Here is a 26429-nt window from a genome sequence, read left to right as displayed (position 1 = left end):
TTTCCTATAAAATCTCTTTATTGTACAAACAATTCTTTCAATAATACTTTCAATAGCAATAATGATACAATAATATATCTTTTAGGTACACTTCCATATTGAATACAGATTTTTATTATTATTTTTTTATCTAATTTCACTAGTATCTGCTTTGTTGCTGCTATGCTGATTTGCATTCTAAATTATTGTTTTCATTTTCTGTCGTCTTTTATTTTTTTTGTTTTAAATTTCTCGCTGTATCTGCATTGTTTTCTTAATCTAAGAGAAAGCGGCCTGACGCTCTGCGTATCGTTTGCTTTGTTTATCTTATCAGCAGCACGAATTCATTTGTTAGAGCCATATCGTATCGTTCGTAGAAACAAAAAAAAAAACAAAAGGGTTCACATAACGTTATCTGTTGGGTTTTTCCATATACATATACATTTATATATACGTCAGATATCGTCCACAGCACTCAAGCACATTCAAAACTTACAAGCTAGACACGAAAAAGTGGCAATACAATAGAAAACACAACCTTCCCCAGAGCTTCGCATACCAGAGGAAGGGAAGGAGTGGGAGTGAAAATGGGAAACTGTGTTGGAAAATTTATTCGCATACACCATCCGCATTTGGAGCCGGCCCGGTTGGTATCACACACAGCTTTCCGGTACGTGGTTCGTCATCAGGAAGTCTTCAATTCCTTTCAGATTGATTTCTGCCTCAGAAATGTCCTCGTTCCGAAAGCTGATGGTGGTGGTGGATGCGGTGGACGTGGTTGCTGCTGTGACCGTTGGCAGTCGGACCGTTTTCGGCTTGAATGAGATGTCCGAGTTCATTGGGATCAGCTCCTCTTGCTGAATGTCGGTAAGACGTGGGTACTGGAATGGACAAAGTTTATTCTGGAATGTCGACAGGGATGAGTCACTATCTGGTTTACCGGAATCAAGTCGGGATCTTGTTCATCGTCTATAGTTTCGATCTTATTCCTAGTTTTTATGCTACTAGTCATGCTATTTTTCCACTTAGAAGCCTTTTGAGATTTGTCCTTCTGGGAGGGGAGAAAGAGTTAGTTGAACATTTATTTCATTTTCTCCAGCTTACGGTACCTTAGGTTGATCCATCAATAGCAGCGTATTTTTGGACTCCTCCGTATAACGTTTCTCCTTACCAATAGTTTGCTTAAGTCTTTTGGATTTCAAGTAAATTCTTACAACTATTACTACAATGATGAGTCCGATAGTCAGCAGCAGTCCGATCAGAATCGGTGTGAGCAGGGACGACTTCTGGTTGCCAGTTTGATCCCGCTCTTCGACGGCTGGCACGAATAGGTCGGTAATAAAAACTCGAGGACTTTTGCCTTTTTGGTTTACGGCGTATGCGAATAGTTTGAGCGAATCCGACTGATAAATATTTGGCAGTTGCTCACGGAGCGCGTTGAACGATGTAGTGAATGTGGGTTCCTCCATATTAGTTAGATTGATTCTGGGGGTGGAAAAAATGGATGTTGATATGTTTGAGATTTAAAATAAAAAAATATTACTTACCCGAAACCGGGATTGTGATTTGAGAGCATTTCTAGTACAAAATTTTGCCGAAGTCCACCGTCATATCCGGCGTGACAGTTGATTTCTATCGTGTCGCTGTAATTTTTCCAGCTACAGTTAATTACCGAAGTCGGCAAACCAGCCGTAATTAGCTGATAGATGCACGGTTCGGCCATCGTTCCGATTTCGTTCGTTCCCCAGCAGGATAGTGTACCGTAATCCCGTTCGCTACTTGGGGTGTAATCCAGATGGCTGCTGGTACCGTTGTTGGTATACCTGGCAGGGTCAATTTCGATGACTTCTTCGGAATTTTCGAACCGCCAATAGAACCGGCTTGCGGGGGGATGTGTTATGATGTTACAACTTATCAGCACAGTTTCGTCGATCGATACACCCAGACTGATGATCTTGTCGGTGGAGCAGATCGGAACGTCTGTAGAGGAAATTGTGCCAGATATAAAAATTATTTTTATGTCAATAAATTTTGGGATAATTTTGAAACAATGGAAAATATTATTTTAATACGTAAGCGGAATTTAAAGGTTAGTAAATTGATCACTATTTTCTATGTCTTCAAAGAAACGTTAAAATAGAGATGTTTTTGTTTTCTGAAATATTGTAATTTTATATTTACTGTATAAAATTGCAACAATTTCAGGTTGCTGAGAACAAAAGTAAAAATATCACTATTCATTCGAGATTCCGTAAATCGATTAGAACAAGAAAAAAGCGCTCCAAAATGCTTAATCTGTGTTCAAGAAAGTTTTTTTGCGATAAAAAAATTAATAGGGAGGCTATCAATTGTGAACTTCAAAAAAAAATATTTGGGCATTTTTTGGGATTGGGAGTGGAAAAATAAATGTATCATTATTGAGTGTCGATGTAAAATAAATGTGGAATAAAAAAAGTGGGTCATTCCACCTCAAGTGTGCGAAAAAAATATAAACGTGTCAATGACCATTTTAAATGTGGCTCAAACTTTGAGAAATTGTTCATATAACACTATTTTGCAAAAATCATAATTTTGGCGCCGATTGGGTAACTCCTCGATCTGTGAGACCCTCCCCTTTTTGATAAAAGGATTAGTTTTTGTCATAAACCTTTTTTTTTCATTAGTTTGGCTGCTAATGCATAATGTATAGAAATAAACTCATACGTTATTCTTGGAGGATATAAGTCAAGGAATCTAAAAACAATATCAATTTGAGGGGCAGTGTTGCCAGATATGTTATTGTTGGATTTAAAAAATAAAATTACATTGTTAGGCAAATGAGTATATTTTGATTCTAAATTTGGCAAACTCAATGTCTTTTTGAGGAAATTTTACATTAAAACATTTATCAGTCAGAGCCCTTATAAACAAATTTTGAGTTACAGCGTTTTTAGAAAAAAAATGTCATTTTAACTCCGCTTGGCATAAATTTCTAATCTCATTTTTCTAATATCTGTGTTTTGATTTTTGACATTCTGTATGATGCGATTTGAAGGAAATTAGTCGAGGAATTCAGGAGAAGGCAATCCACGGGTGACGTTTCACTGCTTGTATGTATTTTTGTTATTGTTGTTGTTTTTCAAGTTGCAAAACCAATACACGACCCAACACGAAATCTTTTAATGTCGGGTAAACAAACTATAGTAATATTTTATTGTTGTTTGAAGGATTGCCACTCGCGATACTAGAATAACCGATCGGACAATGTTTGTTTTGCACGCTTTTCCATCCGGGTTGTATCCAAGTTGTAACTGCTCGAACATGCCTGAGGCTGACAGACAGACAGACAGACAGACAGACAGACAGACAGACAGACAGACAGACAGACAGACAGACAGACAGACAGACAGACAGACAGACAGACAGACAGACAGACAGACAGACAGACAGACAGACAGACAGACAGACAGACAGACAGACAGACAGACAGACAGACAGACAGACAGACAGACAGACAGACAGACAGACAGACAGACAGACAGACAGACAGACAGACAGACAGACAGACAGACAGACAGACAGACAGACAGACAGACAGACAGACAGACAGACAGACAGACAGACAGACAGACAGACAGACAGACAGACAGACAGACAGACAGACAGACAGACAGACAGACAGACAGACAGACAGACAGACAGACAGACAGACAGACAGACAGACAGACAGACAGACAGACAGACAGACAGACAGACAGACAGACAGACAGACAGACAGACAGACAGACAGACAGACAGACAGACAGACAGACAGACAGACAGACAGACAGACAGACAGACAGACAGACAGACAGACAGACAGACAGACAGACAGACAGACAGACAGACAGACAGACAGACAGACAGACAGACAGACAGACAGACAGACAGACAGACAGACAGACAGACAGACAGACAGACAGACAGACAGACAGACAGACAGACAGACAGACAGACAGACAGACAGACAGACAGACAGACAGACAGACAGACAGACAGACAGACAGACAGACAGACAGACAGACAGACAGACAGACAGACAGACAGACAGACAGACAGACAGACAGACAGACAGACAGACAGACAGACAGACAGACAGACAGACAGACAGACAGACAGACAGACAGACAGACAGACAGACAGACAGACAGACAGACAGACAGACAGACAGACAGACAGACAGACAGACAGACAGACAGACAGACAGACAGACAGACAGACAGACAGACAGACAGACAGACAGACAGACAGACAGACAGACAGACAGACAGACAGACAGACAGACAGACAGACAGACAGACAGACAGACAGACAGACAGACAGACAGACAGACAGACAGACAGACAGACAGACAGACAGACAGACAGACAGACAGACAGACAGACAGACAGACAGACAGACAGACAGACAGACAGACAGACAGACAGACAGATATTCATGCAACTGGCAACACCAGAAAGTCGGTCAGACGGCTTACAGCGGCACATTTCCCTTGATTGGTGGGAGATTTGTGCCTATGGTCGAAAGATATGCGTTAATACTAAACGGGGAAAGTTGGGAATTATCATCGATCCTTGACGAATAACTATATCGAAACTTATGTGAAACTTGTAGGTTTTTCGCAACTTGAGCCGCAATTCACAAAAAAATATTGTGTTAGGTAGTTGAATGAGAACAAATGTTTTCCCGAATGTGTTAACAAAACAGTGTCAGCCAAATCAGTTACTGTAAACCTGGCTTACTTTGATTGTGCGGGTAACATTGATAGCGTATGATGATCTGCATATAATTACCCATTGAATTGTTAACGTCATACCTACATTTTTTGAGAAACTGTAAAAATATTTTCGTGATTTTAAACTCACATTACACAATCACATCTTAACCCTCTAGTGCCCAAGTTAATTTCTAGACGGGCTTCGGTAAAATTAATATGAATCATTATAAACAATTTTTAAGTATTTATTGAAGCTTTTTAGAGGTTTGACTGAAGCCCGCCAAATGGCGGAATTGGGCACTAGAGGGTCAATTATATAACTATATAACTGCCCCAAAGAGCAACATTTTAGTACTAATTAGTACATATTAATAGTTTTTTCAGCACGAAAATGCTGTTCTCAAAAATTTCTCTACTATCTATTCATAAACATGTGAACATGTGCCACTAGTTTGCATTTTTTTCAAGTAATATCCAAATTTTAACTAGTTGCTTTACTGAACTTATTTTCAAAACAGAAGAAAAGAATCATAATTTTGGATTGTTCCTTAAATTATTACACATACTATTACTATTCAACCTAATACTAGTAAGAAGTCAAAAAAAAGTTGAAGAAAAAAATATATTTATGGTTCAAGATATGTCATTTTGAAGTTCAACATATTCATCAAGAAATTGGTTACAAACAACGACCTTTTACCACCTTTTTTACCTGTGATGTTTTAAATGATTGTTATCTGTTACGTTGGTGATGTTCATCGCCAGTTCATATAAGAAACCGGATTTATGCAACCAACGCTAAAATAAATAATTTTTGAAACAACTGGCAACGTTTCGTATCCAAAATGAAACAAATTTTTATGCGTTTACATATGAGCTAATTTTTAGACTCTTAAAAACATCTGGTAAAAAACGGAATACCTTTAACAGACTTGCAACAACTCTTATTGCAGCATAGACCTATGTTAAGTTGACTCGTATCGAAATTTATAGACTGACGAATAATAATATTCTAATAATTAATTTAATTTTCATCATGTTCTGTAGGTTTTCATGCAAACGACACTTTATTGATTTTCACTTCTAATCTGGAATTAATCCGACAGTCGAATAAATACAAATACTCACACTTGATGTTCAACTCGATAGCATTGCTTAGCGTTTCGCCCTCTGTGTTTAGCGCACCACACTGGTAGGCCCCGCTCGAGCTACGTGTCACCTTTTGAATCACCAGACTCTGGTTCGAACGAACAATTTTCGTCGACGATGAGTTCTGAGGTAGTTGTACGCCCTGTTCGATGCCGCGAGAAGGAAAATAGAAAACATAAAATCGACCATGAATATCTTATCACAGGATATGTATATTAAAGCGTGCTTCCACAATTACACGATTGCGCGACTGACAGCTTCGTTTGTGAAGACTGTAGACTTGAGCTTTTGTTTTACAAAAATATACAAACCTCTCGTATAAATTATGGAGAAATGGTTCAAAAATATTCTTCGTAGATTAAGTTGGTTCGGCATATTTTTTAGATGGAGTCAATGTTGCAATTTAAAATAGAAGCTATTTTCTATTCGAGACTAAACAATGTTTATGTTTTCAACGTGGGAATGGAAAATTTTCCATAAGATAATGTTAAGATATGTCTGCCTGAAAGCATTCCCGGTTGGGATCCGTTCCACTAAGAGGCGATTGGCTGGCGGGTAGGTGAACGGAAAAGGGAACGTGTGAGTTGAATTTCAATTAGATCGTTTAACACAGGTATCCGTTTAAAACCGTTTAATATGTGATACGTGTGGCTGTAATTGTGGTAATTGAATTATTGGTTTGCCGAGAGCTAGTCAAAAGGATGGGATAGTGTTACAGTGGAATGACGTTATAAACCTTGCCAAGAGGGAAGGATGCAAGCCGACTAATCCCGCTTGATACCTCTGGTAATATTGAAGGCTATGAACCGAATCGCTTATATCAATAACTACGACAGCGGTAATAAAAGCATCCTCGATGTCATTCCTCAACCATTATTCATCGATTAGTCCTCATACTTACATTATGCAGCCAGGCAAGCCGCCGCCACGATGGATTTGATTGTATTCTGCATTCGAAGTAGATATCATCACCTTCCTTAATGTCATCGATGGAAAGCGTCGATCCTAGTTGAAGATTTACTACTGGTGGATCTACGGATACATATTACAATGCTATTATACTATCATATCGAATCAATTTGCGTGTTGGCTGACTTACAGTGAACGCTAATGTTTTGAAACTGCTCCAGATAGAGACCAGGAACTTTCGGGTTTTCTGCACGGCACCCGAGCAGCCGTCCGTCATCTTCCACTGTCGGGACGAAGTTGAGCACGGAAATTGTCACGTTCCGTACCACGTGCTCTTTGAAGCGTTTCAGTGTCTTCTTGCCTTTCGTCCACGATATCACAGCATCAGGGCGGGAGCCGCTGGTTTGACATACGATCCGATACTCCTTGTGGGCGGCCAACGAGAGCGTTGAGTTGAGGATTCTGACGGATTGGGGTTTTACTGTCCGGGGGTATGAGGTGATTTCACAACATGGCAGCAGGCACGCGCGTGGTTTGAGAAGAGAGAGAGAGAGAGAGATGGGGAAAATAGCGAAAATTGTACAACTTGGGAATTTCATCAGATGGTTAATGTGATATCAGATGAGAGAATATGAGGCGGAGAACATTTGGAGATAGCAGGTGGTAAATATGACCCAATTAGATGTAATATGAAGCTACCCGATAAAAGTATGTGATTAAAATGGTAGGGGGTATTTAAATTGAATAAATTGTTTTATACCATCGCGTAAATTTATATAATTCAATGAAAATTGGCCGAACTTTGAGCATTTGTTTTTTTAATACCTACCTACCACAGCGTTTCGTGAGAACTGAAACATTATCAACATTTTGTATTGACCAGAGCTGCGATTAATCCAAGCAACATGCTGACTATGACGAGAGAGAAAATATCATCGCACTCGTTTCTTTCTCTCATGAATAGCCAGCAACCATCACAGTAAGCGTGGAGATCCGACAAGTGATTCAATATCTTGTCTCTTTTGTTGCCATTTTCGGGTTCTCATTGTCAATCGTCGTGAATATACAGAGTTCACTCGGAAATGTCACTGCAATGCAAATCAAGGTGATTTTTGGAATATCAAAAATCGTTTCAGTAGCGTGATTATGTCAGTGCTAGCTTGAAGTTTGTTGCTATCAGGATTTTTTAAATTTGATCTGCTTTGCGGTCCGTGACGATCCCAACTCAAGATATGGCCACCAATGAACTAGGTTTATAATTTCAAACAGGTCCGCATTTTTACATTTTTCAATGAGAGGCATGGTAGGATTTTAAGCACTTCTAAGCACTGCTTTGATCATCGTTACCATGTTACTGAAGCATATTCCGGCCATATATATTCGAAACCAGTCGATTAACTCCGGCCATCCTCTTCGTTGAAAGAAAATATGAATGAAAACTAGGAGAAAAGCAAAACCGTTCCATTGAACAGTTTCAAAGTTGAACCGTGCCAAAATTTAACAGGATCTGTATATAAATATACATACCCATTCATATTTTGAAGTTTTCTGTTTTGCCACCCGCGATTCATTTTTTGCCGCGAACTAACACTGTCTTTAGTTCAACCTACAACAAGCACAATATTCAAGAATCAAATTTATAAACTCATGCTGTCAAAAAACAAATAAAAATGCAATATTATTTTTCAGATATGAGATCATTTGAAAAATATTTATAGATTTCTTTCTAAAACAATTGGTGTTAAGAAAGAGCACCAAACTAAAATACGCTCAGTTACAAAACGAAGTAATAGTTGTTTATTGACAATGCTTTTAGTCGGCGTGCAGTCAAACCGAACCAAGCTTCTAAAAACATTTACCGCCGCAATTGCTGTGTACAAGCTGTTGCAGAGAATTTTTGTTATAATATATTTATCAAATGCTCAAACGATTTCGTTACTTCATAATAGATAGATTATTACTTCTCATATCCACTGGGTGTCAATAACTCAATCTGAGAAAACGGCGCTTAATTCGGTTTGATCGCACGCCGACTATATATCAATATCATACATATCAATTGAAGAAAAATCATTGATTTTATGTTTGCTATCCCCATAACATCATGCTGTCGAAATGAACTTGATATTTCTGCTGGTTCAATCTCAGTACAGCCATACCCGAATGATCGAGAAAAATAGCAAGAAAAAAATGAGAGTGAGAGTTGACGCTAAGAGAATCATTATAACATCGCAAACTCTTTTGTAATGAACCATGCATCGTAGTTGGCTGATTCTGGTGTTGCATCATTTTGGCGTAATGTCAGTAGTATGATATTGACTTTTCGCAGCTCTGGTATTGACAAAAGATTGTTAGCTTGCTTACTTGTCACGAGGAATAGTCATTTATAACTCCAAGCCTTCTACAATGTCCGTGGAACAAAACAATTCCATTGTCTACATCAATCTCTTTGAAAAACCACTAGCCAATGACGGGAACAACGCTTACACTAATGTTAATTGGTCACTCCGTATGAGGCAACCCACAATGTACCAACATGGTTAGAAACATTTATCGACAGCCGGTGGCCAATAATGAAAAGTGCCAGCTGCTATTACATTTTCAATAATGTCCTGCAGCCGCTATTGGCTATTCGAGTCAATAGATGCTCAAATGGGCATCGTTAAACTTTCGCATTGCACTATACTTCATTAAATGAGGCAAACCGGATGGTGGTTTGGATGCCTGTGATTCGTTCCTAGTAACCGTATTGCATTCATGTGTTAGGGTATCTGCACTTATACTGCTATTATGTAGGGCTACCACCCACCAAGCAGCCATTTGTTTTGTTCGTTTTTTCACTCTGCTACCAACGTGATTCGTTAATGCATAAATGGCGTTTAGTAATCAAATCCCACCGGGGGTGGAAGCACTCTGCAGGGCTAAAGGATATATTTTAGTCGAGAGATCCATTTATTATACAAGCACCAAACAATCGAGCTAGCACTGTAGGCAAGTTGTGGTTCAAGTTCATCATACGCTCTAACATACAATGGCAGCCAGCAGCGGCGTATCGATCGCTTTAGTGTCTGTGGTCAAGAGGGTTCATCTGCATTTATCGCCCGACGGGGTAACGGCAGTGGAGAGCCCTGGGCGATTATAGGCTAAAAGCGCTTAATTATTACGGCCAGCAGCAGTACCAGCGTTTCACTGAGTTTCCCTAGCAGAACATATGTGCTAAATGTGCCCTCATTGCGAGCATGGTTTGGGGATCGTATTGGGATGAAAATCGATGAAAAATTGCTTGAATCAGAGTGTCATGCGTTGCATATCGGTTAGTCGCACTAAAGATGAAACATAATTAGGGATTTGGATATTTAGGATTTTCAACCTAGTGTCCAAAACTTTTATGTTGACTTTATGAAGTTTAAACTTTGTGTAAATGTATTTCAGTTGCTTATAAGGATTTTCATCCAATAAATTGCCCTCAGGGTTAAGTATCCAATTTATGTGATTAAACATACTGAGTAGCTCAGTATTTCGATAAATCCTAGGAACGTTGCAATATCTCCGTTATTAACTTGAATCGATTCTTTTCCTCCCGATACTCGATCTTTGGTATCGATGCTTAACAAGCGATCCTTCGCCAATATCGCCTCTCAGTATCGAAAAAAAACGAAATAATGTTGCTATGAGCAGGAAAGAACACGGTAAAAAACTGTTTCTCTCGGGCTCTCGTACCTCTACGCGCCTGTAGGAAGCATTTTGACATAGAAGAATGTCCTATTTTAGTACGGTTGCATGCTAAAAATTCAAGAATGGAGTGAAACGATAGGATGAAAGGTTTCAAATGCTTGAAAATTTCATAAATTTACCGCATTTCGGTCATCTCGATGGATATAGAAAACAAAACTTTCGTTATGAGATCATTTCATGAAACATTTTTTATAGTAAAGTGGTTAAAGTGCGTTGGGTGTATTTTTGTCTGTGCAGTCTCAAAGTACTAGAGCAACTTATTTTATGTTCTCCGACGTTTCGTCACTGACCAGTGACTTCTTCATGGCAAACTGTGAGAATTTATTAACCGTTAGCGGCTTGGAAAATATTAAATTGGTTAACAAAATCTGTGACTCACATATATCTTATTCGTTCCTAACAACATTTTAGCATTTAATATTTTAACCGTTACAGTAAATTTTGGTGCCCTTAGCCACAGGAAGGCATTAGAGCTCAAACTGAAATAGAAAAGAAGCATTTTACTCGTTCCTGCGAAATTTAAATAAATGAAATTTTCCAGTAAGCAAACTCAGAAACGACGAACTCTGTGGCCTTTTCACACACATGCGAGCTGGCAAGGAGCATCAAAAGTCACAGGAATGGTTAAAAATTTTTAATCTTTCACATTGTTCCTGTTTAAGCTCTAGGGCAAAACCAAGACGGGATTACTAATCATTTAGTAGAAAAGAAAGTTGGCTTATAACTGATATTTACCGTTAGGTTAAAAAAGAGGTTCAATAAAATCTAACAATCCTATTATTTATATCGCGGGCAATAAATATGCAACGAACTGTAATATGAGTATTACTTCGAATGAGCCTGATATCGACAACGATGCTTTACAGTATCGACTTTTTTCGCGATATTATCGAGGCGTCAGCACTTCCTTTCGACACCAGTATCGATTCCAAGTATCGATGCTTAATGATATCAGAACGTCCCTAATTTAACCCTTTGTTGTGTTTCACAACTGACAATGTTCTGCCGAATCATCAATATTAATAGTCCTAATGACGTTTACTTGTATTTTTCCGGTGATATGGTGTACTTTTATGTTTGTTTTGTTTTTCGTGATTTAACGTTAGTATCTCAAGGTAATTTATAAATACAGGGTTTAGTGTCGACTTTTGGAATTAAAAACTTCGCTATTAATCATCCATTCGGTTCTCAACACTGTCATTGATTTTCTATTGTCTCTAGTCTATTCTATTGACTCTAGTCGTTTCAATAGCTAAATACTAAAAATATACAGCCCTAGGGTTGTATGAAATGGTGACGTGGGACTAAACACTGTAATTAGGTTTTTTTTTTGTTACAAAATATGCAGAGTCTGCAGACAGAATCAATGTGTTTGCTCAGCGACTGTACGAATTTTTATTTTCAGCCTCCCTTTTTTGAAATATATCCAACAACACTCGAAAGAATATCGTTTATATTTGGCGATATTTTGTGCCTGTAGTATTTTTTGTGTGCAAACAACATGTATTTGACAAGGCACAAGCATATCGTGCTTGTTGAAGAAGCACCAAGAATTTCTCGTAATGCGTCCAAGTCATAACTAACTCTATATTCTTAAAAACCAGATCCAATAATACTTACGTTATCATAATGAATGGTTTTGCCTTATTTGACTCTGATTAAATCAAATCTATAATATAGATCTTACTTTCAAAATAATATGGAAGCGCTAACAAAGGTTCATAAATTGGAAAACATAAGAAGATTTGTTAAACAAAATTATTAACAAGTTCCAGCAAAAAATCGTAGCAATCATGGATTAAATTTTTGTTTTTTGCTTGACAATTTCTTTTCATTTGCCTACAACTACATTCACTGTATTACGAAGACAGCTAATATACTTTTATTATGGTAAAGCTTAGAATAATAATATATCATCTAACAATTTTGAAATGTAAAAAGAGATTCTGAATGAATCTTAGTAAATAAACCAAAAATTCACAAGCATTCGGCTCTTACTCTTCTATGAATGTTTATATTTGGGAATTTACTCTTTCGATACTACCCGGTCACAATTATTGAGTGAACATCGAAGATAAAATTAAATGAATATCCGTTGCAAAAATTTACAATTCTCTTTGAGTAATTTATGGTAATCATATTTATAAGATAAACTTTCAGTCACCATCAGCAAGCATTGCAGTTCTTCCTCGATTGCAGACGAATAGAAATGTACGAACAAAAGTGTACCAATGCAATACGAATAGTACCGCTGCAGTACGAATAATACCATTGCAGTACGAATAGTACCGCTGCAGTACGAATAGTAGTGTACCGCTGAAATGTACGAATAGAAGAGTACCGCTGCAAGAATGGGGATTGTTTCAAACTTTTCGGAAAACTTTTTCCTTCGAGACATCATATTAGTCTAAGGTCATGGAAGAAAAAATAAATTAACCTTTTGGGAGGGGGAGACTCTGTCAATTTTTATTTCGATATTGATACAGAGAATATAACGAGGAACCGATGGTGTCCATTCACGTCGTCTGTGCTAGGAACGCTCGCATGTAATTGGTTCATTGTTCGCGTAAATTTGTCATTGAAACTTTTTATCAATTTTACCGCTTAGCAATGAAATTAGAGTGATAACTAGCATATTACAAAATTTTTCTACATTTTATCTATCCAACAACATATTGGTTATTGTTATCCATCATGTGGTTATGCTGTTATTAACGTTTGAAATCTGACGCAACATTTGCCAGTTTAATTTCCAATTTTACAGAATGCATCCCAGTATAGTAAACAAAGAGGTAGTCCCACGTCAAAAGAAAAGGTTGAGTAATAAGTATAGTCTTTACTTGGAAGTAAAGTTTCAAATTACATAGCAAGCATATCTGCATATCCCCAGAATGTAATGCAAATTTGATCAAGTTTTGTTATTCAGGTGTTTGAACCATTTATACTCAAGTGTTATTTTTTAAAAGGGCGTATCAGTTTTAACAATGAAATATTGTATCTCAAAACTTTAATCTCTACTATAATGCTGCGGAAAATATACGAGTTTTAGAAAAAAAGATTTCTAGGCTTTAAAAATAGATACTGAAAAACAGTAGGAGTGTGATAACCAAGACACGACCGCATGGTAGACGTGGGACTACATAAATTATTAGAAGCCGCTGCAAGTGTTTGAGTATTGTAACGTTCACCATAATTCAATGATTCGGTGCATAACCAGCGATATAGCTATACGAAACTAACTAAAGAAATAAAAGCGGAGCTAGTTTGAAGATACCTAGTTCTAAAATAAACATCTAGAACTGAGTGAAATGAGATTTAATTTTCATTAATTAGTTTTCCTACATATACGAAATAAAATCTTTGCGCGTTTGCGCAGGTAAGGGAAAGAGAGAACATGAAATAAAGGCGGAGCCTATTTTATAATGTCAGATCGGGTATCGTACACGCATGTATGCGATAACTGAGTAAAATTTGCAATTACATAATCCTTTCTTTAAGGCATGTATTTAGAAGAGCATAATGGAAGTTTTTTATTAAACTGCAACAGTGATTAGAAGTTGCGGCAAATGCGAAATAGTGTGATTTTAACCACATTTGATCTTTTATTTTTTCAATATTAGGATTCTGCATTGCTTTAGCAGTGGGGTTTGAATGCTTCTTCTCTTCAAAAAACTCCCCACAAAAATTTCGGCTTCGGGATGTGTAGCTTCAAAGGAGTCAAAGTTTCCCTCATATGATTGACGAAAAAATGCCGATATTAAATTATCGAAACCGAACTGTTTTTTTAAACCAAATGATTTAGCAATGTAAATCGAGATCTGGTGCTGTTGAAAAAAAAATCAGCAAAATCGACTTCCCGTTTCTCATTTCTAAAACTACTGACTCGACGATTCATCGATTTCTCACATATTTAGCCTAAACAACTTTTATGCTTTTTTCATCGTCCAAAAAATTGAGCTTTGACCGCTTTGAGGCACGACTTGCGGAAGTCCGATTTCAAAGGCTGAGCTAATCTTCTAGACCTTTGCCAAGGATTTGTTATACAGAATTCTTCGTAAAAAAATAAAGACCTCACACTTCAAGAATCAAGAATGTTGCTTGCTAGATTGATTTTATTAAAAAATTCTACTGAAACCCCGGAGAGAAACTATTTTCTTTTCCAAATTGTCCACCTTTCCTTTTATAGCTTTTATTTCTTGGCTTTAAAAACTTTATTTTTCGAACTAAATTTTTATTTTTAACAGCGGCTTTTACCCGTAACATTCCTTCCAGTCGTATAAATAACGCTTGCACAGCAGTGTGGGTAGTTAGGGATGAGCAATAGAATAAGTCGGCAGTGGAATCTGATACGCATACAGATTGTGGAATGGTACCAGCGTCCCCCGTAGTTTAATTGGTCAAAACCCCATGCCGGAGACAGGGGGACTGCGGGTTCAAGTCCCGTCGGAATGCGGTATATTTTTCCAAATCTGTATCATATTTCCAGTTCGCTAATTTTTCGCTTTCTCTACTACACACATTGTCTGCTTAAAAAGCTTTATTGTTATTCTTTTTTTTTGTCTATTTATTGCGCTGCGAAGCGGACGTCGTTGTTTTTCCCGTGGGAAACAAAGTGCCTAGTATCAGGACTTTATTCTTGCGAAGGAATGTCGTGAAAATATACTGTATGTGAGAATGGAATTTTGTTACTGTACCTCTGGAGAAGAGGCTGCTGCACGATTGAGTTGAAATTAGGCATGGGCACTTTTTTCGAGAAGACAACATTTTTCAGACTAACTGCTAAACGAAATTCCAGTTGTTTTGAATGTTGTTTTCGAATTGATCGTTGACTACGTAACGGTTAATTTAAGCATAACGTGCGCTGAACGATAAGGGGCATCGCTAATGATAGCAGAAAAACACCTTATTTCATAATTTGTTCTCTCCTAATTCCTTCTTTTTAATATTCTCTAGCACTCATTCCTCTACTGCAACGCAGCCCGTATTGAAAGTGAGTTATGTGAGCGCCAAACCACTGGTTTTCGAATGCCGTTTTGTCTAATGCCTAACGTGATAGTAATTGATTTAGGTTACTCTCTGTCTCTCAACTTGCTTTCCTCTTCAATACTCTCAAAATTCATATTTTTTTCATCAAACCCCTTCCCCCAGACGAAAATTTTGGCTAAGCCACTGCCCAGTGATATATACGAAACTAATCCAATCTCAAACAGAAAAGCTCGGCATGCTCTGCTAACAATGCTGAATCCGAAACGTCAAGAAAAGAAACCTTTTCTAATTTATTTTGAGTTATTTTTCTACTGGCTTGCAATTGGAAAGATATGTCATGTCAATAATTATAGCAAAAGCATTTTCTCTTGTATTTGTTTAACAAAATATTTTTTGTAAATTTAGTTAAATTTTTTTTTTGTGTTTTTCTTCAAGTTCGTTTAGTCCATTCTACTAAGGCTTGTAAGCTATTCACTGATTTTCGTCAAGAGTTTTGCTCGAATACAATCTGGTATTATTAGCCAATGTTAATATGTTTGAAATTATTTCGTCTATTTCATTAAGCAGATGCGGATGCGGATGCAGATTTGTGATGCAGATGTGAATGCGGATGTCGATTTTCATTCGGATGTTCCGCATTTACGAATGCGGATGTGAATATCCGTACCATCTCAGGTGATTTATTTCACTTATTTCGCATGACAAATCGCATCCCAGGGTAAAACAATAGCGAGCAGCAAATACATTAAGGAAAATTTTGCTTCAAAATTTTATAAAGCGATATTTTTTTCAACATCCGCATGATATTTCGTGATACATGGTGCGGATGCGAATGCGAATGCAGATGTCAATTTTCATGCGGATGTTCCGCATTAACGGATGCAGATGCGGATATCTGTAATATCGCTTGTCAGAATTAGGGAATTTAACCTTGCATGAAAAATATATAAACAAATTCAGGTCGGACTCGATTATCCGGAGACTCGATTACCCGGAAACTCGATTATCCGGAATTCGATTATCCGGAATTTCAGACTCGATTATCCGGAATTTTATTTTTTTGGTGTCCGTTTTCAATTTTATTCCGAAATTTTGTCTTTACCATCCCTTCTGGCATATTTGTTACCATTTAGGTCACTTCCGGCATGTTTATGACATGTTAAAATTAAGTGAAAATAATCAATGTCCAATTTATTTTTTTTTGCATTTCAATATTTTACCCCTTTTTGCCTCAGAAATAACTTCTGGTTACGCCACTGCATCATACAGGTAAATAAGAAAAGAAATATTCATTTACTGTTCGTTAACCGTAAAATTTCAGTATAATTAGTGTGATTCGATTATCTGGAACGATTTTTTTTTGATGTTCCGGATAATCGAGTCCGACCTGTAAAGCCAAATATTTCGTTACGTAACACAAAGGCGCTTTCAATTAAGCATGACCTTTTTGCACTCTCGCTTTCAGTCCAACCTACAAGGGGAGGTCCAAGCTGCAGCGCGACTGCAAAAGAGGCATCAAATTACCCATAGCAAACGGCAACTACGTTTGCGTTCGCTCGACTACGTAAGAAGCAAAGCATGTATGTTTCCGCGTTCGTTACTCCAATTGTTTCAATTGTTTATCTCCGTCTAGTACATACCAATAATTCTAAATCAATGTGAGACTAATATTTTGGGGAAAATTGGACAGAGTATAAATAATTCAATAAATGAGTCCAGAGTTAGTTGATGTGTGACTCCATCAGGTTTTTTTCTGATTGGAACCCCGGATACTCAAAACCAGGTGTCTATCCTTAAGCATTTAATTACGATGGTTGATGACAGTAGTAAGAAAATGGTTTTCTGACGTATTTCTCTTTTAAAGCTTCTTTCCTATTTTAAATTACACAGAATATAGTCCAATATAGTGAAAAACGGCGCAATTCTGCGTCAAAATGCATACACCCAATAAAATTCGCTTTAAAATTGAAAGTTATTTACAAACTCTGTTATACAATTCAATTTCGCAATGCTACCAGTGTTAAGCAGGTAGAAATTATAAAGTAAAATTAATTTCTCTTAAGCTTCTCCATAGGCGTCACAATTGACAGTGTTTTCAACCGTAATACAACGACATTTTTTGCTTATTCTGTTCGCCAAAAATGCAAATTTCTCGGGTGCGATATCACAAAGAAGCTCTACCCCGCTTGCAGGTTAAGGACTGCAGCATAATCATCCTGCCTTTGACATAATAGCGCAGGATGCAATATCCGGTTTCAGCCCGTGAATAGTGCAACTAACGTGGAGCACAAGAACCTCTAAACAAGAGAAAACCCAGACGCAGAGTACACTCAACGATTAGTGCGATGGATATGGTGATGTACTTACGGTACATATCTAGCACGAACTTGCTGTAGCGGGGTGGCATCAGCTTTGTGTTGGTGGCCTGGCAGGTGAATACCGAGTGCAGGTGATGTCGCTGAACCGACGTCCACAGCAGTCGATTCTCGATGACATTGCCGGTGTTTTGCTCGATCTGGTTATCCACCAGATTATCGTTGATAAACCAGAGTACGTCGGGTTGTGGTCTTCCTGCAGAGAAGAAAAAAAGCTACGTTATCAATGAAGCATGCAAATCGTTGATGTTGAGGAGTAGAGGTAAACATTGCAAAAAGAAGAAAACTAAGGGTATAATCTTTCCACTTTTCGCGGTGTTAGCGTCGCGACGTTATTTCAATTGTTTTCACTTCGTACAACAATTCTTCACACGTTTGATGATGGCACTATTAAGCAAGATTAAAATTAATCCTCCAAATTGAAACTACTCCAGTATGGAGGCTTTTTGAATATATATAGCTGGTAATCTGCAGCGCCTAAATATTTCTGCAGCGATTGTCGTTACTGTAGTGGTTGGTGTTATTAAAAACAGGATTTTCGACATAAATTTCCCTGAGACCTAATCACTGTATGAAATGTTTCAAACGTGAACGAACAGTGGGCATTCCCATTCAGTTAACACACCGAATTTTTGGAAGCAGCTTTTCTCGTCATTAGCATAACGCCCCTCCAGGCGGACTTTTACGGGAATACAATTAAACGATTTTTTTTTCACCGCGCAAAGTTACGTTACGTTTCTACCTCAAAGCGAGAGCGCACATCGTTGGTAGCCCGCCCAACAAGCGGAATGTTTAATTTAGATGGTTTCAAAATTAAAAATAAATAAAAGATTATTTTTCCATCTGTTGGCTGCAGCAAGCGGAGTTCGAAAATACAGAAATTCGGAAGTGTCTAGCACTGATGTAAGAAAAAAGAATTCATTTTGCAATAAAACAAGTTTTTCATATCACCTTTTTTCTTGTTCAGTAAAGGCCGAATTAGTTTTTAAAGTTATTGTTTCGGTTAAATCGCGAGAGTAATACTCCCTTCAATTTTTTTTGTCGCAGTGTAGTTTTGGCGCACCGCCAATGGCAGAGATGACGGCGAGTAGGTAGCGTATTTGTTTTTAGTATGATAACGGTGTGTATGTGGGATGGAATGAAATGTTTTGCTACCACGTTGAAATGAAATCCATTGCGAAAAGCACTTGGCTTTAGATTTGCAAGAAAAAAGGTACTTTCAAATTGGGCAGACGCAAAATCTTGTTATAGCAATTTCATGCTGCTTAGCAGATTGTTTGTTCAAGGTGGTTTTAAGCGGTGTTCTATGATGAAATATTTGCACAGCATTTCAGTGCAAAATGATGATTAAATGATTTGCTTCATATCCGGCATTTTCAGGTTCGATGTAATAAACGTGAAAAATCTTCTCGCATAAATAATAATTGATAATGGTTTTCGAAAACAATGCCTGCACGAGTGGTGAACTTTTTGAGCGTGAATTGTTCGCATCAGAAAATTTTACCGGTGTAGTTTGGGATGGAACCAGACCTTCTAACTAATTCACTATCGACATCGGCATACAGGTAAAAGTTTTCCTGTGCTGAACTTGACTTTGTGCAGGTGCAGGTGCTTCCAGGTCGGGAAGCTAATTGGTGTCAGTGTAGGCAAAGCTCTAACTTAGAAACTGGTTATGAAGTCAGTTTTTGAAGAAGATAGAGTATGGAGGGTGAAAAGTGTCTGAATAAAGTTCAAGAAAGGATGCAAAGTCGGTGCAGTATATACAAAACGTGAAATTTCGAAATATACCACCCACGTTTCGATTTAATACCTTATTACCGTTGTGTACGGCTTTTTTGGTATGAAGAGTTCTTTGTACACTTCTGTTTTGTTATATTTTTTTTGCAAAAATTTATTTGCACACCATCTTCAAGAATATCTTTCTTCTCATATTCAAACTTATATTTGTATGAATGCAAAAGATTATCCCTCTATATCGCTTTTTTCGTCCCGAGAAAAAATTAAGAAAAAACACGTTGTTTGACTATTTATGAGGATATTCCCTCAACAAAACTGACAGCAACTAACAATCAACATTCGAACATCTTGACAAAATTTATTCTCTTCTGATGCCCTAAACTTCATGTGCATTTTTATCAATAGAATCCAATATTAGAGTGAAATACCAATTCCACAGAAAGAAATCGTATGACATAACATTTGAGAAAACGATTTTTTTAACTGCGTACGTCGTTTTTTTTTCAGACCATGTTCGATGCAGCTGCAGTATTTTCATTCGCTTCTATTTCCAACACTTTGCACGTTCCAGGAAAAGTGCAGCTCGACGGGAAACGAAGCCACCCAAGTGTCAACTTGCTGGATAGTTTTGTCACGTCAGTTGCATAATAGCAGCACCATGTAGTATATATAACCTTCTCCGCGCGCACCAAGTTGCAGAAAAAAAAAACAAAACCTATTCTCTACCCATGTTCACGTCAGATGAAACGAGTCAGTTTGTTTTAATGGAGGAAATCAATTCAATGCTCGCACAAAACCAGCTTGATCTTCCTGTAGTGCCAAGAGAAACTCGACTATGAGATATATCCGTTCGAATTTATCTTTATCTATTGGCTGGCTGTCTTATTGGCTCAACATGTCCCATATTTTTTCTATCCTCTTCGTGATCCGTGCGAGACTTTTTCAACAAACCTTTTTGTATGCGCTTCCGCTTCTCTGCAAGGAGTAGGAGACTGCTGACAACGGAGTGTATATCGGAGCAATAAAGTTATCGGTACTTATATCATAACACATATGGACATAAATCTTAATGCCACATATCGGAGCCCACTTATGCGCTATAATCACCTTCGCATTTTTCTACCAAAAATAAACCGGAAGCTGTCCGGAGAAGAGTTGGACGCCTACCCGGAGATTATTCTTAACTGTAAGTGGTCAAAACCCAGTGCGGAAGGCATTGTCATCTAGAATTTATTCGTTCTTTGGTGTTATCAGCAAGCCCTTGTTTAAGTAGAAGTTTCTATTTTCAACGCCTTAATTCTTCTTCTTATCATTTTCCTTTGTTGTATCAAATAAAGGCAGGGGTTGAAACAATACCGAAAACAACCGAAAACGACTTAAATTTAGATAAATTACCTCCAACCACTCGGCAAGTGAGCAGTATATCATCTCCTTCCTCCTTTGGTCCTATTATTGTACTATTTATGATGCGTCCCCATCGATCCAGTATCACCGGCGGCTCGGGTGGAACTGCGATGCAGCCATTCGCCGTGGTGTCAAAATCAATGGCGGCGCGTTGAACGTTTTTCAGGTGCGATGATGAAAAATGAATAAAGCATCGGATATTTGAGCGTTCGATGGTACGGCAACAGCCACGGCAGAATCCACAGCACGTGCGATTAGTTGTTTAGGTGCGATGGGAAAGAGAAGACAAACGATCAAACAATTGATGATGGACGGGGGTTTACTGGCAGACAGCAGAATATTTTCTTGCTCTAAGAGCAAATGAACAAGCTTAGCAATTTGATGAGCTTTATTGGTTTCGTTAGAGCACTTCGTGCGATGTGTGTTTCACCGTTCACCAGAGCGAAGAGTGAAAAGTATATAGTGAATGTTTCAATTAGGAAAAGTTCAATCGATTCCGTCCGTGGTAATTGATTCGGTTTTTCGACGAGAGAAACCTTGAAACTCAAACGAAATTGGTCGTGTAATTTTATGTCGAAAAGCGCGAACGAGGTGATTGCTAATGAAAATCGCAGCGGGATTTTCAAAAGCCAATCAGGAGCTTCATAATCAAGGTAAAATGTACCGTTCTAATGCATATTTCAGGTATTTTTCACGGGAAGTACTTCTTTTCATTATTTATTTTTGTCTGCCTGTCTGCCCAGTGGATCAATTCGAAGCCGGTATACTCACTAATGACGGTAAGATTGAAACGAAAGCTTTGTGTTTGGCTGTTCTGGAAATCAACACGACACCGATAGACACCTTGATCATGACGTTTAATTTCCTGGGGATGAAAATACAAAGAGATAAGAATAATAGCAGTAAGCAATATGAATCTTGGTGATTAGTTCAATTATCCAAATGGTTCAGTGAACCCGTCAACGGCTAGATTTCTGTTCTTTGAGAGCTTATTTTCTTACGATGAAATACGTTATATTTAGTTTTTCATGGGAGCTGAAAAAAATCCCATGGCAGCAAAACTGGAATGGTGCACATAGAAGCGAAGTTGAAACTACTTACATTTAATTCCAAATATGCTGGATCACTTTCAATGACGTAACGTGCTCGTGTACCGAAGACTTGAGGGGCGGACCAGTGCTGTGCGTCATCCAGAGACTTCCCCCGAACGTCTAGGCTGTGGATTAAAAGCGATGGTGAGTTGAAGTTTCATTTTGAAAGTGATACTAACGATCAGCGGGACTGACACCTGTCAATTGAAAAACTTTCTTATTACACTTCAAAGAGAAAACACCATCTGACGTTTCCATGGAAAATAATTAATGGTGAAGCTTGTTTAACTGGAGGATGGTAGCAGACTGTTCTCGCTGTCTGGCTTTCATTGCACTCTGGTGAAGTGTTACAGTTGTTTAATAATTTCGCAAAGCTTGAAATGTGCTGTGTGAGTATAAAGCTAAACTATAAAACTAAAACAAGCCTGACAGGAAATGGCAAGTTGTTTTTTGTTGTTGTTGGAATGCTGAAGATACGATTATTTATTTTATACGTTTTATCTATCATAAATGTCTGCTGCCGTCATTAACTGACAACTGTGTCAATAGGAATGGGGCATATCGAGTGAGTCACCAGAAGCGCGGTGGCGTCATTTGATGTTTGGAAAAGTAATCTCTGGATAACTCTCCCTTTCAGAAAATAGGGTGCTCCATCTCTCACATATGTTTGAAAGGTTCTAGCTTAAAGGACCCTCTTGTCTAAAACTTTCAATACCCTCATAATGCTGTTTTCTGTCAACAATTATTTTTGTGATTATTTTTTATTCTGCTAGATAGTTCGTGTTTAACAAATTAAAATGGTCGTCGAAAGGTCTGGATTATAGATGAATTATACTGGTAAACACAGGTTTTGCTCTCTGGGATACGAGCAACCGAGGGAAGATCGGTGAACCGGCGGGAATTAGGTTGTATGTTGACAGCGAAGGGGGAGCAGCTCTCCTTGGAGAACAGCTTGCCTGAGCGTCTGATCCCCAGGTTAGGGGCGGCTCAAACCGCGACTGATCCGGAGCGGACGGCTAAACTATAAAATGCGGTGTCTCGCCAGGTATATCCAAGACGTTAGCCCCGTCGCGAGACTAGGCATCGCAGCCCTAATAAGGTAGCATGCTGAAATAAACATACTACGAACAATCCAGAAAATGATACGAATCGGAACAATCGGTATAGACCTTGGCACACAAAAGAGGACAGCGATTGGAAACTTGGGACTTGGAATGTTAGGACTCTGCTCGAATCAACATGCGCAGGCATCTTGGTCAGAGAGCTACGGAAGGCAAAAGGGGAGGTAGCAGTCATACAAGCGGTGCGTTGGCCCGGAGAACGTGAATCCGGGCGGTTGATCCGACCGCGGGTACTTCATCCACCACAATGGCGGCGACAGAGCGGAACGGGGCGTCGGTTTCGTGTTACTCGGAAACCAAATGAAGCGTGTCATTAGGTGGAGGCCTATTAATGACCGTCTATGCGTATTGAGGATCAAGGGCAGATTTCTCAATTACAGTCTCTTCAACGTGTACGCGCCGACAAACGATAAAATCGATGACGTAAAGGAGGAGTTATATGAGCTCCTTGAGAAACGTAACACGATATAAAGATCGTCATCGGAGATACGAACGCACAAGTCGGACGAGAGGAGTTCTTTCGTCCCGTTATTGGTAAGGAAAACCTTCACTCTACCACCAATGACAACGGCTTGAGGTTAGTGAACTTCGCCGCGGCCTAAGGAATGGTCATTTATAGTATCCATTTTGCACATCTGAACATTCGGAAGCACCCCAATGGAGTGGCCTGCTCTCAGATCAACCACATGCTGATCGATGGTCGGCACTTTTCAGACGTCATAGTTGTGTGGTCCTTTCGAGGGCAAAGAATCGACTCGGATCACTATCTCGTAGTAGGCAAGATTCGCGCAAATTGAGATCGGCGAGGAAGATATGTCTGAACATCCAGAGATTATCAACTGAAGGAGTTGCTGCAGAGTAGTTATACTCGGAAAGTTGATGGACGGATCGGTGAACCAGCTGGAGTGGACCTGAACGAGCAGTGGAAGCACATCCATGATGCGGTGAGCGAAACAGCGCTAGAAGTGATACACATAACAACTGGAACCACGCGTAGTGGGTGGTTCGATGCTGAGTGTCTAGAGGTGACAGAAGAGGAGAACCGAGCCTACGCCAACACGTTGGTAGCAGCTAATCGTGTGACGCGTCACATGCGGGAGAAATAACGGGAGGCAAGACCTGCCGAAAAGAGGCTTCACCACCGTGAGAAGCGTGGGCACTACGATCGCGTCCTCGCGGTGGTGGAGAATTGCTTCATCAGGCACGATAGGAGCTTCTATAGAACGATCAAAGGAATCAGGAACCGGATCGTGGCAGTAACTTCTATGTGTAATGACAGGGAGGGGAACCTCATTACCGATAAATCGCAGGTGGCCAAGCGTTGGAAGCAACTTTTTAAAGTGGTGTTGAACGGTGAGGAAGGTAGGAGAGTTGTCGAGGGGAATAGGATAGAATTTGGTGAGGACGGACAAACTGTGGACGTACCAACATTTGACGAGGTGAAGAATGCTTGCAAAGAGCTAAAGAACCAGAAAGCCGCTGGGAAGGACGGCTTACCGGCCGAACTTTTCAAAGTCGGGATCGAGCGGCTAAGTAGTGCAATTCACCAGATTATCCTAAGGGTACGGTCTGAGAAAGAACTACCGACGGACTGGTTGGAAGGACTTATATGTCCTATCTACAAGACTCGACTGCAGTAGTTATCGAGGCATAACCCTCCTCAATTCCGCTTACAAAATTCTCCCCGGCCTGGAACAGGACGTTGCAGGATGTCTTTGCTGGAGAATACCAATGCGGTTTTCGTGTGGAGTGATCTACAACGGACCAGATGTTTACCTTGAGACAGTTCCTCGACAAGTTTCGAGAACACAACCTGCAGACACATCATCTGATTTTTTTTTACTTTAAGGCGGCGTACGATACAATGAAAAGCAACGAGCTGTGGCAAACTCAGGAAGAAATCTTCCAAAAAAGTTGGTACAAAATGAACTACTCGAACGCTCTGAATAAAATCACTGTTTGAGTTGTTATTGAAGGCAGTGTACCTGCATTTGTATCGTTTCTACCCGAAAAATGCTGCATTGATTTTGTAAATAACTTTTTGACAGTTTCTTATGGGATTTTCTTTGGGGCTCGATGAAGCCGAGAAAAAGAAAATTCATTTTGTTTATTATTTATCGAGCAGTTTGACAGGACGGGGTACGGAGTACTATGGAGCAACGTGTACCAGAAAAAAACGCTAGTGTTACTTATGTCTTATGTATGTGGTTCTACGATCCCTTTTTGCTTAAGATTTGCTCTAGATAAATGACTTTTTTTTCTCGTTAAAAAAGCATAATGTTCGTTAATTCTGTTTTACCGTGCATGTTCGTTTATGAATGACAGCGCAATTTCATTAATTGTTAGTGTCTCTCAATCCAATCAATACAAAAATTGTGACGAAAGGTAAATAAAAATGCTTGGCTATTGTAACATGTGGAGAAGATTTGGATTGCGAATTGATTGAAGAATAGGAACTAAATATTGATGGTCTTTCAAAAATCAGCAATGATGCTGCAGTTACTGTCTCGGCTTTCTCTGTCGTCGATATGCGACTCCAATTTTTTTTTCCTTTTAGTTTCAGTAAAATCGTTCTCATTAAGAAAAAATGCATTCCTAATAACTCGATTTCTCGATTTTCAATCAATTATTACCAAAGAAGGGGTGGGGTGGGGGATTATAAAAACGTGACGTAATTAAGGGGGGGTCAAGGAAGTTGTGACAGCTTGTGACAAGGGGGAGGGGGGGAGTTAGTTTTTCCAAATTTTGCGTGACATCATTAATGGATCGTCCCTAAAGGAGATGGTGGCCAACAAAGAGTTCTGCGGGTGGTCGTGCTGCGGTGGAGATGGATGGGGTTACTGATCCTCCTGGTGGCGCTCTACGGACATGAATCGTGGACGTGGAAGAAGGCCGATCTACGAGCGCTTGGGGTCTTCGAGCGTAGAATCCTGCGATCATTACTCGGAGGCAAACTAGAAAATGAGGTATGGCGCAGGCGCATGAATCACGAGCTGTACTAAGTATACGAACTCGCTGATATTGTCAAGCTAATGAAACACGGCAGGTTACAGTGGGCTGGCCACGTAACACGGATGGCAGATGAGCGACCGGCAACGACTTCGAGGCAGACCTCGGGCGCACTGGATGTGTGCTGTCAACGAGGATGCCAAAGCAGCGGATGTAAGGGGAGACTGGAGAGAAGCAGCCCAAGACCGAGTTTTATGGA

General features: G+C 39.1%; 1 protein-coding gene across 2 annotated transcripts in view; it reads right to left on the bottom strand.

The window, feature by feature from the left end:
* LOC129732938 (neural cell adhesion molecule 2-like) overlaps nucleotides 1–26429 on the bottom strand; it is a 189184-nt gene continuing 162755 nt past the window's right edge. For both annotated transcript variants that reach the window (XM_055694410.1, XM_055694411.1), the window contains 11 exons: nucleotides 22111–22225; nucleotides 21781–21874; nucleotides 21001–21114; nucleotides 17861–18064; nucleotides 6963–7253; nucleotides 6765–6895; nucleotides 5843–6005; nucleotides 1527–1959; nucleotides 1089–1464; nucleotides 920–1030; nucleotides 1–860 (listed from right to left, as the gene is read on the bottom strand). In XM_055694410.1, coding sequence (XP_055550385.1) covers nucleotides 633–860; nucleotides 920–1030; nucleotides 1089–1464; nucleotides 1527–1959; nucleotides 5843–6005; nucleotides 6765–6895; nucleotides 6963–7253; nucleotides 17861–18064; nucleotides 21001–21114; nucleotides 21781–21874; nucleotides 22111–22225 — 2260 coding nt within the window. In that variant the 3' untranslated portion in view covers nucleotides 1–632. The remainder of the gene's footprint in view (nucleotides 861–919; nucleotides 1031–1088; nucleotides 1465–1526; nucleotides 1960–5842; nucleotides 6006–6764; nucleotides 6896–6962; nucleotides 7254–17860; nucleotides 18065–21000; nucleotides 21115–21780; nucleotides 21875–22110; nucleotides 22226–26429) is intronic.

This window comes from Wyeomyia smithii, chromosome 3 (genome assembly GCF_029784165.1).
Source record: "Wyeomyia smithii strain HCP4-BCI-WySm-NY-G18 chromosome 3, ASM2978416v1, whole genome shotgun sequence".
NCBI lineage: Eukaryota > Metazoa > Arthropoda > Insecta > Diptera > Culicidae > Wyeomyia > Wyeomyia smithii.
The sequence above is the reverse complement of the archived record's forward strand: the minus strand, read 5'-3'. Positions and strand labels throughout refer to the sequence as shown.